This window comes from Oncorhynchus tshawytscha, linkage group LG13 (assembly GCF_018296145.1).
Source record: "Oncorhynchus tshawytscha isolate Ot180627B linkage group LG13, Otsh_v2.0, whole genome shotgun sequence".
Taxonomy (NCBI): Eukaryota; Metazoa; Chordata; class Actinopteri; order Salmoniformes; family Salmonidae; genus Oncorhynchus; species Oncorhynchus tshawytscha.
In genome coordinates this window covers 78,753,982-78,770,083 of record NC_056441.1, presented here as the reverse complement: position 1 = coordinate 78,770,083, position 16,102 = coordinate 78,753,982, and the positions used below count along the sequence as shown (strand labels likewise).

The 16,102-nt window shown below is 52.0% G+C and overlaps 1 protein-coding gene across 1 annotated transcript; it reads left to right on the top strand.

Annotated features, from left to right (window-relative positions):
- The first annotated feature begins 4,189 nt into the window (after positions 1-4,189).
- On the top strand, positions 4,190-14,279 carry LOC121838974 (proline-rich protein 36-like). Its single transcript, XM_042294965.1, has 6 exons — positions 4,190-4,530; positions 11,261-11,387; positions 11,530-12,657; positions 12,739-12,945; positions 13,028-13,208; positions 13,876-14,279. The coding sequence occupies exons 1-6, from the start codon at positions 4,190-4,192 to the stop codon at positions 14,277-14,279; spliced, it is 2,388 nt and encodes a 795-aa protein (XP_042150899.1).
- The last annotated feature ends 1,823 nt before the right edge of the window (positions 14,280-16,102 follow it).

The window sequence follows — 16,102 nt, the reverse complement described above, 5'->3', positions numbered from 1 at the left end:
TTTCAATAAAACTCTTGTTCAGGGGAGAAATGTAATTAAGCTCTATGAGTCATTCGCTCTAGCCTATAAGGAGGGATCTGGGGCAGGGCTGGAGGAGAATTTCATATAGTCTCTTTCATCATGCGCAAGTGCAAACACACAAACACACACACACACACACACACACACACACACACACACACACACACACACACACACACACACACACACACACACACACACACACACACACACACACACACACACACACACACACCAAAATGTACATTCACTCTTGCTCATACACAGAGACAGACACACAAAGGTCAACATTCACATTCAATTCAAAGTCGTGAAGTTATCACTATAAGAATGGCTGAGGTGGAGAAGAGTATCTGCAGGTATCCTAATCCATTTTCACAAAAATAGCGTAGCGTTTATTACTGTATATTGCCTTCATCAGGGTTCGCAAAGCTGAGAACATTTAGCAAAAAAGAGAGTCTGTGAAAAGCTTGTATGGTAGGCTAATTGAGTTGAGAGAAGAGAGAGAGCCGCAGGGTCAATAAACAGAACTCGCTCTTCTCCATTGATAGTGTTTAAAGATGTTAGTATTTATAAACTACCCTCACAGACCACCTTACCTCAATCACTTCAGGGTTGATGCCCAGGTAGTTTCCGTTCCCAGAGCCCACATCAGCGAGAATGGTTTCTGGTTCAATGGAAGACAGGAAGCGACACACACATGGCTAAGGGGAGTGTCGAGTGATGCTGAAGGGACCAGCGATCCCCTTGTACATGTGACCAATTTCCGCCTCCATACGGCAGGCGTCAGTCAGTACACACAGAGACACACAAAAACATCAATCCCATCTCCTTTACAAATCAAGGAGCTCACTGCAGTCACATGGTGTGCAGGCACAACTTACAAAGGTGAGAGAGGTCCTGGTGCCCCTCCCCTTAGGGTGAGGTTACTATGGTTAATGAGGTCAGAGGTCACTGCAGCAGGAGATTCTGAGTCACAGGCTGGCACCACATCAAACTTCCTGGGGGTTATTAGTTGGTAGAGCATGGCACTTGCAACACCAGGGTTGTGGGTTCAATTCCCACGGGGGAACAGTACTAACAAATATGAAAATGTATGCACTTACTACTGGAAGTCGCTCTGCATAAGAGTGTCTGCTAAATTACTCAAATGTAAAAACCACAGAAAACACACATTTTAAGGGATAGTTCTCCGAAATTACAAAATTCCATTGGTTTCATTACCCTGTAAGCAGTCTATGGACAAGGAATTTCAATCAGCATATTGATTGCACTATGCACAGGGGTAATACACTCAATCATTGCTACTCTAACTTTCGTAATGCAAATCCGACCACGACGCCATCTTGCTCCTACTGTCTAATAGGCAGAAACTCAAACAAGATGTACCAGTGACTTTGCCCGCTTTGAGGACAATACAGTGCCACTGACACGGCCTGCAACGAAAACATGCGGTCTCTCCTTCACTGCAGCCGAAGTGAGTAAGACATTTAAACGTGTTAACCCTCGCAAGGCTGCAGGCCCAGACGGCATCCCCAGCCGCGCCCTCAGAGCATGCGCAGACCAGCTGGCCGGTGTGTTTACGGACATATTCAACCAATCCCTATACCAGTCTGCTGTTCCCACATGCTTCAAGAGGGCCACCATTGTTCCTGTTCCCAAGAAAGCTAAGGTAACTGAGCTAAACGACTACCGCCCGCAGCACTCACATCCGTCATCATGAAGTGCTTTGAGAGACTAGTCAAGGACCATATCACCTCCACCCTACCTGACACCCTTGACCCACTCCAATTTGCTTACCGCCCAAATAGGTCCACAGACGATGCAATCTCAACCACACTGCACACTGCCCTAACCCATCTGGACAAGAGGAATACCTATGTGAGAATGCTGTTCATCGACTACAGCTCGGCATTCAACACCATAGTACCCTCCAAGCTCGTCATCAAGCTCGAGACCCTGGGTCTCGACCCCGTCCTGTGCAACTGGGTACTGGACTTCCTGACGGGCCGCCCCCAGGTGGTGAGGGTAGGCAACAACATCTCCTCCCCGCTGATCCTCAACACTGGGGCCCCACAAGGGTGCGTTCTGAGCCCTCTCCTGTACTCCCTGTTCACCCACGACTGCGTGGCCACGCACGCCTCCAACTCAATCATCAAGTTTGCGGACGACACAACAGTGGTAGGCTTGATTACCAACAACGACGAGACGGCCTACAGGGAGGAGGTGAGGGCCCTCGGAGTGTGGTGTCAGGAAAATAACCTCACACTCAACGTCAACAAAACTAAGGAGATGATTGTGGACTTCAGGAAACAGCAGAGGGAACACCCCCATCCACATCGATGGGACAGTAGTGGAGAGGGTAGCAAGTTTTAAGTTCCTCGGCATACTCATCACAGACAAACTGAATTGGTCCACTCACACAGACAGCATCGTGAGGAAGGCGCAGCAGCGCCTCTTCAACCTCAGGAGGCTGAAGAAATTCGGCTTGTCACCAAAAGCACTCACAAACTTCTACAGATGCACAATCGAGAGCATCCTGGCGGGCTGTATCACCGCCTGGTATGGCAACTGCACCGCCCTCAACCGTAAGGCTCTCCAGAGGGTAGTGAGGTCTGCACAACGCATCACCGGGGGCAAACTACCTGCCCTCCAGGACACCTACACCACCCGATGCTACAGGAAGGCCATAAAGATCATCAAGGACATCAACCACCCGAGCCACTGCCTGTTCACCCCGCTGTCATCCAGAAGGCGAGGTCAGTACAGGTGCATCAAAGCTGGGACCGAGAGACTGAAAAACAGCTTCTATCTCAAGGCCATCAGACTGTTAAACAGCCACCACTAACATTGAGTGGCTACTGCCAACACACTGTCAATGACACTGACTCTACTCCAGCCACTTTAATCATGGGAATTGATGGGAAATGATGTAAATATATCACTAGCCACTTTAAACAATGCTACCTTATATAATGTTACTTACCCTACATTATTCATCTCATATGCATACGTAGATACTGTACTCTATATCATCGACTGCATCCTTATGTAATACATGTATCACTAGCCACTTTAACTATGCCACTTGGTTTACATACTCATCTCATATGTATATACTGTACTCGATATCATCTACTGTATCTTGCCTATGCTGCTCTGTACCATCACTCATTCATATATCCTTATGTACATATTCTTTATCCCCTTACACTGTGTATAAGACAGTAGTTTTTTTGGAATTGTTAGTTAGATTACTTGTTCGTTATTACTGCATTGTCGGAACTAGAAGCACAAGCATTTCGCTACACTCGCATTAACATCTGCTAACCATGTGTATGTGACAAATAAAATTTGATTTGATTTGATTTGATTTGACTAAAACCATTCAATGCTGGTCTGACCAATCGGAATCCACACTTCAAGAATGTTCTGATCACACGGACTGGAATATTTTCCAGTCAGCCTCAGAGAACAACATCGACCTATACGCTGACTCGGTGAGTGAGTTTATAAAGAAGTGCATTGGAGATGTTGTACCGCACTGTAACTATTAAATCCTACCTTAACCAGAAACTGTGGATGGATGGCAGATTTTAAGCAAAACTGAAAGCACGAACCACTGCATTTAACCATGAAAAGAGGTCTGGGAATTGGCTGAATATAAACATTGTAGATATTCCCTCCGCAAGGCAATCAAACAAGCAAAATGCCGGTACAGGGACAAAGTGGAGTCACAATTCAACGGCTCAGACACAAGATGTATTGTCACGACGAAGGTGGCTCCCCTGCCTATTCGGGCGGCGCTTGGCGCTCGGCGCTCGGCGGTCTACTAGCCGCCACCGATCTCTTTTTCCTTTTCTGTTCGTTTGGTCTTATTGGTTGCACCTGTCCCTTGTTAGGTCCGCCTATGTTCGTGTGGTATTATTTTCTGTTAGTCTGTTTATCGTCTATGGTTTTGGGCGTTCGTGTGGAAATCCCAGTAAAGACGTTTTTTCCCAGTATCCTCTGCTCTCTGCAATTGACTCTGCACCCACCACTCCAGGCGATTGTGACAGAATCCTGCACCATTCAAATGGAGTCTGCAGGAGCAGCTGCACCTCCTCTCCCATCTATGGAGGAGCGAATCCTCCACCATACGGCCATTCTCCACCGTATTGGGTCGGCAATGGACCAGATGATGGAGAGGATGGACCGATGGGAGAGGAGTGGCCTCCCTACCTCACCCCCAGCTCCCCTTCTGCCAGCATCACCTACCCTTCCTCCAACATCCGGATCCGGTGCTCCGCGTCTGGCGCTCCCCAGGGAGTACGATGGAATGGCGGCTGGGTCCCAGGGGTTCTTACTACAGCTGGAGCTGTACCTGGCTACCGTTTGTCCGACTCCCTCGGGGGAGGAGAGCATGAGCGTCCTCGTCTCCTCTCTGACGGGTCGAACCCTGGAGTGGGCCAACGCAGTGTGGAATGGCCCAGACTCGGAGAGGGATCACTACCCTGAGTTCACCCAGAGGTTCCGGGCCGTATTCGACCACCCACCGGAGGGCCGAGCGGCGGGTGAACGGCTGTTTCACCTGCGTCAGGAGACGAGGAGTGCGCAGGACTTTGCGCTAGAGTTCCAGACCTTGGCCGCTGGGGCGGGGTGGAACGACAGGGTCCTGATGGACCACTATTGCTGTAGCCTCCGGGAGGACATCCGCAGGGAGCTAGCTTGTCGGGACACCACCTTCTCCCTCTAAGAACTTATTGACAGGTCCATCCGACTAGACAACCTGTTGGCTGCCCGCGGGCGTCCAGAATGGGCCCTGTTGGTTCCACCTCCAGGCCCTCCCGCTCCAATCCCCATGGAGTTAATCCAATCCATGACTTGGTGTCCATGGCAATGTTTACACATACTAACATTTGTGGCAGAAATCCTGAAACCTTTACCCCCACTCTCTTTCCAACTCTGTCTCTCCTTCTCTCCATTTACATCTCTCTCTTAACAGTGAGTCCAAAAGTATCAACTCTCTCTCCCCAGCTCTATTTCTCCCTCCCCATCTCTCTCTGTTACTCCATTCTCATCTCCCCCTCCATCTCTCGTACATGTGGGTCCATAGGTCTCTCCATCCCTCCCCATCTCGCTCTATGTCTCTCCCTCTCCCGCTCCCTCTCCCTCCCTCATCTTGGTCTCTCTATCCCTCTCCATCTCTCCCTCCCCAGCTCTCTTTCCTCATCACCCAAATTACAAAATGATATTGGTTTCCTTACCTTGTAAACTGTCTATGGACAAGGTCTCTCCATCCCATCGCTCTCTCTTCATCCCCCATCTCTCCCTCTCTCCATCCCTCATAACTCTCTCTCCCTCCCGATCTCTCCCACCCCCAGCTGTCTTCCCCCATCTCTCTCTTTCTCTCCCCCCACCCCTCTTTCTCTCCTCACACCTCTCTCTCTCGCTCCCTTTCCCATTGCTCTTTCCCTCACCATCTCTCTCTCTCTCTCTCTCTCTCTCTCTCTCTCTCTCTCTCTCTCTCTCTCTCTCTCTCTCTCTCTCTCTCTCTCTCTCTCTCTCTCTCTCTCTCTCTCTCTCTCTCTCTCTCTCTCTCTCTCTCTCTCTCTCTCTCTCTCTCTCTCTCCCCAATCTCTCTCTCTCCCTCCCAATCTCTCTCTCTCCCTCTCTCTCTCTCTCTCTCTCTCTCTCTCTCTCTCTCTCTCTCTCTCTCTCTCTCTCTCTCTCTCTCTCTCTCTCTCTCTCTCTCTCTCTCTCTCTCTCTCTCCCAATCTCTCTCTCTCTCTCTCTCTCTCTCTCTCTCTCTCCTTCCCATCTCTCTCTTTCACCCATCTCTCTCTCTCTCTCCATCCTCTCCCTCTCTTTCCCTCCCCAACTTTCTCTCTCTCCCTCTCTCCATCCACCGTCACTCTCACTCCTTCCCCCATCTCTCCCTCCCCTACCCCTCCCTCCCCATCTCTCCCTCCCCATCTCTCCATCCCTTCCTCCCCAACTATCTATGTATCTTCCTCCCCTCCCCATTTCTCCAACTTGCTCTCCATCCCACCCCATCTCTCTCTCCCTCCCTCATCTTTCTCGCTCACTCCCTCCACATCTCTCTCTTTCCCTCCCCATCTCCCTTTCCCTTCCCATCTCTCTTTATCCTTGCTTCCCCATCTTTTGATCTGTCTCCCTCCCCATCTCTCTTTCCCCCTCCCTCCACCTCACTCTCCCACACCTCTCAATTTTCCCATTCTCTATCCTTGTCCCTTCCCTCTATATCTTTTCTTCCCCATCTCTTGATCTCTCACCCTCCCCCATCTCTCACTCTCCCTCTCCCACCTCTCTCTCTCCCTTCCCCATTGCTCTTTCCCACCCCATCTCTCTCTCTCCCTCCTCCATCTTTCTCGCTCACTCCCTCCACATATCTCTCTCTTTCCCTCCCCATCTCCCTCTCCCTCCCAATCTGTCTCCACTCCCCCTCTCTCTCTCTCCTTCTCTCTCTCCCTCTCCCCATCTCCCTCTACCTTCCCATTCTCTATCATTACCCCTTCCCATCTCTCTATATCCTTTCTTCCCCATCTCTCTCTCTATCTCTCCCCCATCTCTCTCTCTACCTTCTTCCACATCTCTCTTTCCCCATCTCTCTCTCCCCTTCCCTCCACCTCACCCCCCACCTCTCAATTTACCCCTCACCCCACCGCTCTCTCTCCCCCTCCCCCATCTCTCTTTCACCCATCTCTCTCTCTCCATCCCATCGATCTCTCTCCCTCCCCCAACTCTCCCCCTCTCCATCCCTCATCACTCTAGCTCCCTCCCCACCTTTCTCTCCCTCCCCCACTCTCTCTCTCCAATCCCTTCCCATCTCTCTCTTTCACAAATCTCTCTCTCTCCATCCCAACCCTTTCTTTCCCTTCCCCAACTCTCTCGCTCTGTCTCCCATCTCTCCCTCTCTCCATCCCCCATCTATGGTAGATGATAGGGATGGGCGGACAGGGACAGTGAGGGTAGAGTATCAAATCAAATCAAATCAAATCAAATGTATTTATATAGCCCTTCGTACATCAGCTGATATCTCAAAGTGCTGTACAGAAACCCAGCCTAAAACCCCAAACAGCAAGCAATGCAGGTGTAGAAGCACGGTGGCTAGGAAAAACTCCCTAGAAAGGCCAAAACCTAGGAAGAAACCTAGAGAGGAACCAGGCTATGTGGGGTGGCCAGTCCTCTTCTGGCTGTGCCGGGTGGAGATTATAACAGAACATGGCCAAGATGTTCAAATGTTCATAAATGACCAGCATGGTCGAATAATAATAAGGCAGAACAGTTGAAACTGGAGCAGCAGCACAGTCAGGTGGAAGTTGAAACTGGAGCAGCAGCATGGCCAGGTGGACTGGGGACAGCATGGAGTCATCATCATTCCTCCCCATCTCCCTATCTCTCTTCCTCCCCATCATCCTCTCTCTATCACTCCCTCGTGTCTCTCTCTTTCTCCCTCCGCACATCTTTCCCTCCCTTCCCATCCCATCTCTCTCTCTCCCTCACTCCCTCGTGTCTCTCTCTTTCTCCCTCCGCACATCTTTCCCTCCCTTCCCATCCCATCTCTCTCTCTCCCTCACTCCCTCGTGTCTCTCTCTTTCTCCCTCCGCACATCTTTCCCTCCCTTCCCATCCCATCTCTCTCTCTTCCCATCTCTCTCCCTCACTCCCTCATGTCTCTCTCTTTCTCCCTCCGCACATCTTTCCCTCCCTCCCCATCTCGCTCTCTCCTCCTTCCCCATCTCTTTATCTCCTCCCTCCCTCTCTATCTCTCTCTCCCTCCCTCCCCGCTGATCTCTCTTCCCCATACCTCCCCATCCCTCACCCCTATCTCTCTCCAGCTCTCTCGCTATCTCTCACTCTCTCTCTCCCCCATCTCTCTCTCCCCCATCTCTCCCACTCTCTCTCTTGTTCTCACTCTCTCCCCTATCTCTCTCACTCGCTCACTCCCTCTCTCCCTCCCCATCTTCCTCCCTCCCCCTCCCCATTTCAGTGGTGGCAACACCACAGGAGCACCCTTCAGGATGATGGAAATCCATCATGTGAGAGAGAGATAGAGCGAGAGAAAGAAGAGAGAGAGTGACAGGATATAATTGAACTTCAGACACTGCTGAACCTGTGTGCTACATAGCAGGAACAGATCACAACATTCTACACCACTTTCTCTTCCATCAAATCGCAGGCCCTATTGATAAAAACATGCGAAGGCACACACACGCACAGGATCTGGGCTCTCATCCTCCTCTCAGATGAGGAGTATTAACCTATCAATGGAGCCGCTCGGCTGTGACCAAATCAATCCAGAACCAGACAGCTTTGTTATGCTTCAACGCTCAACAATTAATCACACACACACACACACACACACACACACACACACACACACACACACACACACACACACACACACACACACACACACGCACACACACACACACACACACACACTCACCAATTGAATAGAAAGACAGCTCAATTTACTGATTCATTACGATTGCCTGATGACTTCCTGTTAAATTATTACTGCAGAGGACACAAAGATATCTTCAAGTCGGCCTAACATATCACTCTAGATAACCTAATGCACTATGTCAGAAATAATAACACAGTATAATCCTAACCTATCACTCTAGATAACCTAATGCACTATGTCAGAAATAATAACACAGTATAATCCTACAACTATCAGTTACAGCACTATGTATTTCTACTGAGGAAACAAAGACCCTCAAGACCGCCTACTACTTCATTACAAAACATAGACGTCCCTCACGACACTTCATCACAAAAACATATTACAAACCATATCAGTATTACAAATGATATCAGTATCACAAACGATCACTCAACACTGCCTACTTCACCACAGCTTCAGAGACAAGGATATCTACAGTGTCTATTATATATAAAACAAGTCGTGACACAATGGGTAGGCATTGTTATAGAAATACACTATATGGAATGTGTGAAACACATGAGGAGAGAGTACAGGAATACTGGGAAAAACTGTTTTTTTACTTGAAAATGGCCTAATTCAAAGATAATGTTACTGTAACTAATCTGTTGTACGCATGATGTGTGATGTACCTGCCAGACCGTTTTTCATTTTTTGTTTGTGTGTTCTTAAATAAAAAGTATAAAAAAAGAGAATCCTGGTTAAAAAAAAAATCCCATATCGAGAAGTTCCTTATCATTCTGTTAGGCACGTAGACAAGATCACGGTGCACTCTGGCTGTCTGTAATTGATCTTGTGTCATAAGAGAGGCTGTTGCTAATGGCACCCTTGCACTGCAGGCACAGAGGAACAGATGAGGTGTCGCATATAAAGCCACCCCCCTCTACCCCTGTCGCATCTGAAGCAGCCGCCCTATCAGCATGTCACAGTAAAAGCTGCCCCCGCCTGTCAACCAGTCTTGTGCTGACAGTGTCTCCCCAGTTGCTGTGACAGGGAACAACGTCACACAAACATATGAGACATTGGGACCTCTCTCGTTTTCCATTCCCCTCTTTCCTCTTTCTCCATCTGTCTTTGTATTTCTTTCATTAACTCACCATGAATGAAAATAAACAGTCTTCAAAGAGACGCACCATCAACTCGGTCTATGAGAAGGAGCTCTCCACGGTAGAGTTTGTATGTGTCTGGGTCTCTTGTGGGATACTAAACATAATTGTGAGGGCCTCTCCAGCAGAGAAAGGACTTAAATATAACTAACCCTCCCATTAGACGGAGAAACCTTAATACAAAGACGTGAGTACACAAAATTACACCTCCTTATCCTCAAACATTTCAATTAGACTGCTACAGTAGTACTCTCACAGAAACCCTGAAAAGCTTTTTCACTGCAGTGGTAGAGAGAGAGAGAGAGAGAGAGAGAGAGAGAGAGAGAGAGAGAAAAAGAGAGAGAAAAAGAGAGAGAAAAAGAGAGAGAAAAAGAGAGAGGGGAGAGGGACCGGGCACGAGAGACCGAGACAGGGAGACTGAGACACAGAGACCGAAACAGAGAGACCGAGACAGAGAGACCGAGACACCGAGACAGGGAGACCGAGACAGAGAGACAAAGACAGGGAGACCGAGACAGAGACAGGGAGACAGGGAGACCGAGACAGGGAGACCGAGACAGAGAGACAGAGACAGGGAGACAGAGAGACAGAGACAGGGAGACCGAGACAGAGAGACAAAGACAGGGAGACCGAGACAGAGAGACCGAGACAGAGAGACAGAGACTGAGAGACAGAGACAGGGAGACCGAGACAGGGAGACCGAGACAGGGAGACACCGAGACGAGACAGGGAGACCAAGACAGGGAGACCGAGACAGAGAGACAGAGACAGGGAGACCGAGACAGAGAGACAGAGACAGAGAGACAGAGACAGGGAGACCGAGACAGGGAGACCGAGACAGGGAGACCGAGACGAGACAGGGAGAACAAGACAGAGAGACCGAGACAGAGAGACAGAGACAGGGAGACCGAGACAGAGAGACCGAGACAGAGAGACAGAGACAGGGAGACCGAGACAGAGAGACAGAGACAGGGAGACCGAGACAGGGAGACCAAGACAGGGAGACCAAGACAGGGAGACCGAGACAGAGAGACAGAGACAGGGAGACCGAGGCAGGGAGACCGAGACAGAGAGACCGAGGCAGGGAGACCGAGACAGAGAGACAGAGACAGGGAGACTGAGACAGGGAGACCGAGACAGAGAGACAGAGACAGGGAGACCGAGACGAGACCGAGACGAGACAGGGAGACCAGAGACAGGGAGACCAGAGACAGGGAGACCAAGACAGGGAGACCGAGACGAGACAGGGAGACCAAGACAGGGAGACCGAGACAGAGAGACCGAGACAGAGAGACAGAGACAGGGAGACCGAGACAGAGACACCGATACAGGGTGACCGAGACAGAGAGACCAAGATAGGGAGACACCGAGACCAGACAGAGAGACCGAGACAGGGAGACCAAGACAGGGAGACCGAGACAGAAACAGGGTGGGCAAGCCTCCCGGGTGGCGTAGTGGTTAAGGGCGCTGTACTGCAGTGCCAGCTGTGCCACCAGAGACTCTGGGTTTGCGCCCAGGCCGTGTCGTAACCGGCCGCGACCATGAGGTCCATGGGGCGACGCACAATTGGCCTAGCGTCATCCGGGTTAGGGAGGGTTTGGCATCATCTACGCTAACCTCACTGTCTCAGTCCCCGTTCCCCATCATCAACCCTACCCTCATCTACCCTACCCTCACAGTCCCCGTTCGCCCGTCCCCATCATCGACCCTACCCTCACTGTCCCCATCCCCATCATCAACCCTACCCTCACTGTCCCCGTCCCCATCACCACCCTACCCTCACTGTCCCCATCCCCATCATCGACCGTACCCTCACTGTCCCCGTCCCCATCACCACCCTACCCTCACAGTCCCCATCCCCCGTCCCCATCATCTACCCTACCTTCATCATCTACCCAACCCTCACTGTCCCCGTCCCCCATCCCCATCACCTACCTTACCCTCACAGTCCCCATTCCCCATCCCCATCATCCACCCTACCCTCACTGTCCCCGTCCCCCGTCCCCAACATCTACCCTACCTTAGCTTCATCATCTACCCTACCCTCACTGTCCCCGTCCCCCTGTCCCCATCATCTACCCTACCCTCACAGTCCCCATCCCCTGTCCCCATCATCTACCCTACCCTCACAGTCCCCGTCCCCCTGTCTCCATCATCTACCCTACCCTCACAGTCCCCATCCCCCTGTCCCCATCATCTACCCTACCCTCACTGTCCCCTTCCACTATACCCATTATCTACCCTACCCTCACTGTCCCTGTCCCCCGTCCCCATCATCTACCCTACACTCACAGTCTTCGTCCCCATCATGAACCCTACCCTTATCATCTACCCTACCCTCACTGTCCCAGTCCCCCATCCCCATCATCTACCTTACTCTAACAGTCCCCGCCCCCTTCCCCATCAACTACCCTACCCTCACAGTCCCCGTCCCCATCATCTACCCTACCTTCACAGTCCCTGTCCCCATCATCTACCCTACCTTCACAGTCCCCGTCCCCATATCTACCCAACCCTCACAGTCCCCGTCCCCATCATCCACCCCACCCTCAGTCCCCGTTCCCCTGTCCTGATCATCTACCCTACCCTCACAGTCCCCGTCCCCATCATCTACCCTACCTTCACAGTCCCTGTCCCCATCATCTACCCTACCTTCACAGTCCCCGTCCCCATCATCTACCCTAACCACACAGTCCCCATCCCCATCATCCACCATACCCTCAGTCCCCGTTCCCTGTCCTCATCATCTACCCTACACTCGCAGTCCTCGTCCCCCGTCCCCATCATCTACTCTACCTTCATCATCTACCCTACCCTCACAGTCCCCGTCCCCCATCCCCATCAATTACCTTACACTCACAGTCCCCATCCCCCATCCCCATCATCCACCCTACCCTCACTGTCCCCGCCCCTGTCCCCATCATCTACCCTACCTTACCTTCATCATCTACCCTACCCTCACAGACCCCGCTCCCCGTCCCCATCATCTACCCTACCCTCACTGTTCCCATCCCCCATCCCCATCATCTACCCTACCCTCACAGTCCCCGTCCCCATCATCTACCCTACCCTCAGAGTCCCCGTCCTCCGTTTCCATCATCTTTCCTAACCTCACTGTCCCTGTCCCCCGTCCCCATCATCTACCCTACCCTCACAGTCCCCGTCCCCGTCCCCATCATCCACCCTACCCTCAGTCCCCGTTCCCTGTCCTCATCATCTACCCTACCCTCGCAGTCCCCGTAGCCCCGCCCCAATCATCGACCCTACCCTCATCATCTACCCTCCCTCACTGTCTCCGTCCCCCATCCGCATCATGCACCCTACCCTCACATTCCCCATCCCCATCATCTACCCTACCCTCACAGTCCCCGTCCCCCATCCCCGTCCCCATCATCTACTCTGCCCTCACAGCCCCTGCCCCCTGTCCCCATCATCTACCCTCACAGTCCCCATCCCCCATCCCCATCATCCACCCTACCCTCACTGTCCCCGCCCCTGTCCCCATCATCTACCCTACCTTACCTTCATCATCTACCCTACCCTCACAGACCCCGCTCCCTGTCCCCATCATCTACCCTACCCTCACTGTTCCCATCCCCCATCCCCATCATCTACCCTACCCTCACAGTCCCCGTCCCCATCATCTACCCTACCCTCATAGTCCCCGTCCTCCGTTTCCATCATCTTCATCTTCACCCATCTGACCTCGGATGGGGCCACAGTGTCCATGGCCATGCTGCTGTTCCAGTTTCAACTGACCTGAGCCCTAGGACCATGCCCCAGGACTACCTGACATGATGACTCCTTGCTGTCCCCAGTCCACCTGGCCATGCTGCTGCTCCAGTTTCAACTTCCACCTGACTGTGCTGCTGCTCCAGTTTCAACTGTTCTGCCTTATTATTATTCGACCATGCTGGTCATTTATGAACATTTGAACATCTTGGCCATGTTCTGTTATAATCTCCACCCGGCACAGCCAGAAGAGGACTGGCCACCCCACATAGCCTGGTTCCTCTCTAGGTTTCTTCTGAGGTTTTGGCCTTTCTAGGGAGTTTTTCCTAGCCACCGTGCTTCTACACCTGCATTGCTTGCTGTTTGTGGTTTTAGGCTGGGTTTCTGTACAGCACTTTGAGATATCAGCTGATGTACGAAGGGCTATATAAATACATTTGATTTGATTTGATTTGATTTGATTTGATACTCTACCCTCACTGTCCCTGTCCGCCCATCCCTATCATATACCATACCTTCACTGTCCCCTTCCACATCCCCATTATCTACCCTACCCTCACAGTCCCCATCCCCCATCCCCCGTCCCCATCATCTACTCTGCCCTCACAGCCCCTGTCCCCCGTCCTCATCATCTACTCTGCCCTCACAGCCCCCGTCCCCCCGTCCCCCCCGTCCCCATCATCTACTCTGCCCTCACAGTCCCCGTCCCCACGTCTCCATCATCTATCCTACCCTCACAGTCCCCGTCCCCTGTCCCCATCATCTATCCTACCCTCACAGTCCCCGTCCCCGTCCCCATCATCTACTCTGCCCTCACAGCCCCTGTCCCCCGTGCCCATCATCTATCCTACCCTCACAGTCCCCGTCCCCCAACCCATAATCTACTCTGCCCTCACAGCCCCTGTCCCCCGTCCCCATCATCTACCCTACCCTCACTGTCCCTGTCCCCCCGTCCCCATCTTCTAACCTACCCTCATCATCTACCCTACCCTCACTGTCCCCTTCCACTATCCCCATTATCTACTCTACCCTCACTGCCCCTGTCCCCCGTCTCCATCATCTACCCTACACTCACAGTCCCCATCCCCCATCATCAACCCTACCCTCACTGTTCCCATCCCCCCATCCCCATCATCTACCCTACCCTCACAGTCCCCGTCCCCATCATCTACCCTACCCTCATAGTCCCCGTCCTCCGTTTCCATCATCTTCATCTTCACCCATCTGACCTCGGATGGGGCCACAGTGTCTCCTGACCCCTCCTGTCTCAGCCTCCAGTATTTATGCTGCAGTAGTTTATGTGTCGGGGGGCTAGGGTCAGTTTGTTATATCTGGAGTACTTCTCCTGTCCTATTCGGTGTCCTGTGTGAATCTAAGTGTGCGTTCTCTAATTCTCTCCTTCTCTCTTTCTTTCTCTCTCTCGGAGGACCTGAGCCCTAGGACCTGAGCTCCAGGACTACCTGACATGATGACTCCTTGCTGTCCCCAGTCCACCTGGCCATGCTGCTGTTCCAGTTTCAACTGACCTGAGCCCTAGGACCATGCCCCAGGACTACCTGACATGATGACTCCTTGCTGTCCCCAGTCCACCTGGCCATGCTGCTGCTCCAGTTTCAACTTCCACCTGACTGTGCTGCTGCTCCAGTTTCAACTGTTCTGCCTTATTATTATTCAACCATGCTGGTCATTTATGAACATTTGAACATCTTGGCCATGTTCTGTTATAATCTCCACCCGGCACAGCCAGAAGAGGACTGGCCACCCCACATAGCCTGGTTCCTCTCTAGGTTTCTTCCTAGGTTTTGGCCTTTCTAGGGAGTTTTTCCTAGCCACCGTGCTTCTACACCTGCATTGCTTGCTGTTTGTGGTTTTAGGCTGGGTTTCTGTACAGCACTTTGAGATATCAGCTGATGTACGAAGGGCTATATAAATACATTTGATTTGATTTGATTTGATTTGATTTGATACTCTACCCTCACTGTCCCTGTCCGCCCATCCCTATCATATACCATACCTTCACTGTCCCCTTCCACATCCCCATTATCTACCCTACCCTCACAGTCCCCATCCCCCATCCCCCGTCCCCATCATCTACTCTGCCCTCACAGCCCCTGTCCCCCGTCCTCATCATCTACTCTGCCCTCACAGCCCCCGTCCCCCCCCCCCCCCGTCCCCATCATCTACTCTGCCCTCACAGTCCCCGTCCCCACGTCTCCATCATCTATCCTACCCTCACAGTCCCCGTCCCCCTGTCCCCATCATCTATCCTACCCTCACAGTCCCCGTCCCCCGTCCCCATCATCTACTCTGCCCTCACAGCCCCTGTCCCCCGTGCCCATCATCTATCCTACCCTCACAGTCCCCGTCCCCCAACCCATAATCTACTCTGCCCTCACAGCCCCTGTCCCCCCGTCCCCATCATCTACCCTACCCTCACTGTCCCTGTCCCCCCGTCCCCATCTTCTAACCTACCCTCATCATCTACCCTACCCTCACTGTCCCCTTCCACTATCCCCATTATCTACTCTACCCTCACTGCCCCTGTCCCCCGTCTCCATCATCTACCCTACACTCACAGTCCCCATCCCCATCATCAACCCTACCCTCACTGTCCCTGTCCCCGGTCCCCTCAACACACACACGCACACACATGCACACACACACACACACACACACACACACACACACACACACACACAATGTAGATGTACCATAGCCCCCAGGCTGAGGGAGAGGTCTTCAAAGGCAGTGTGAATGTCCACATGAGGAGGAATACCTGACAACAAGAA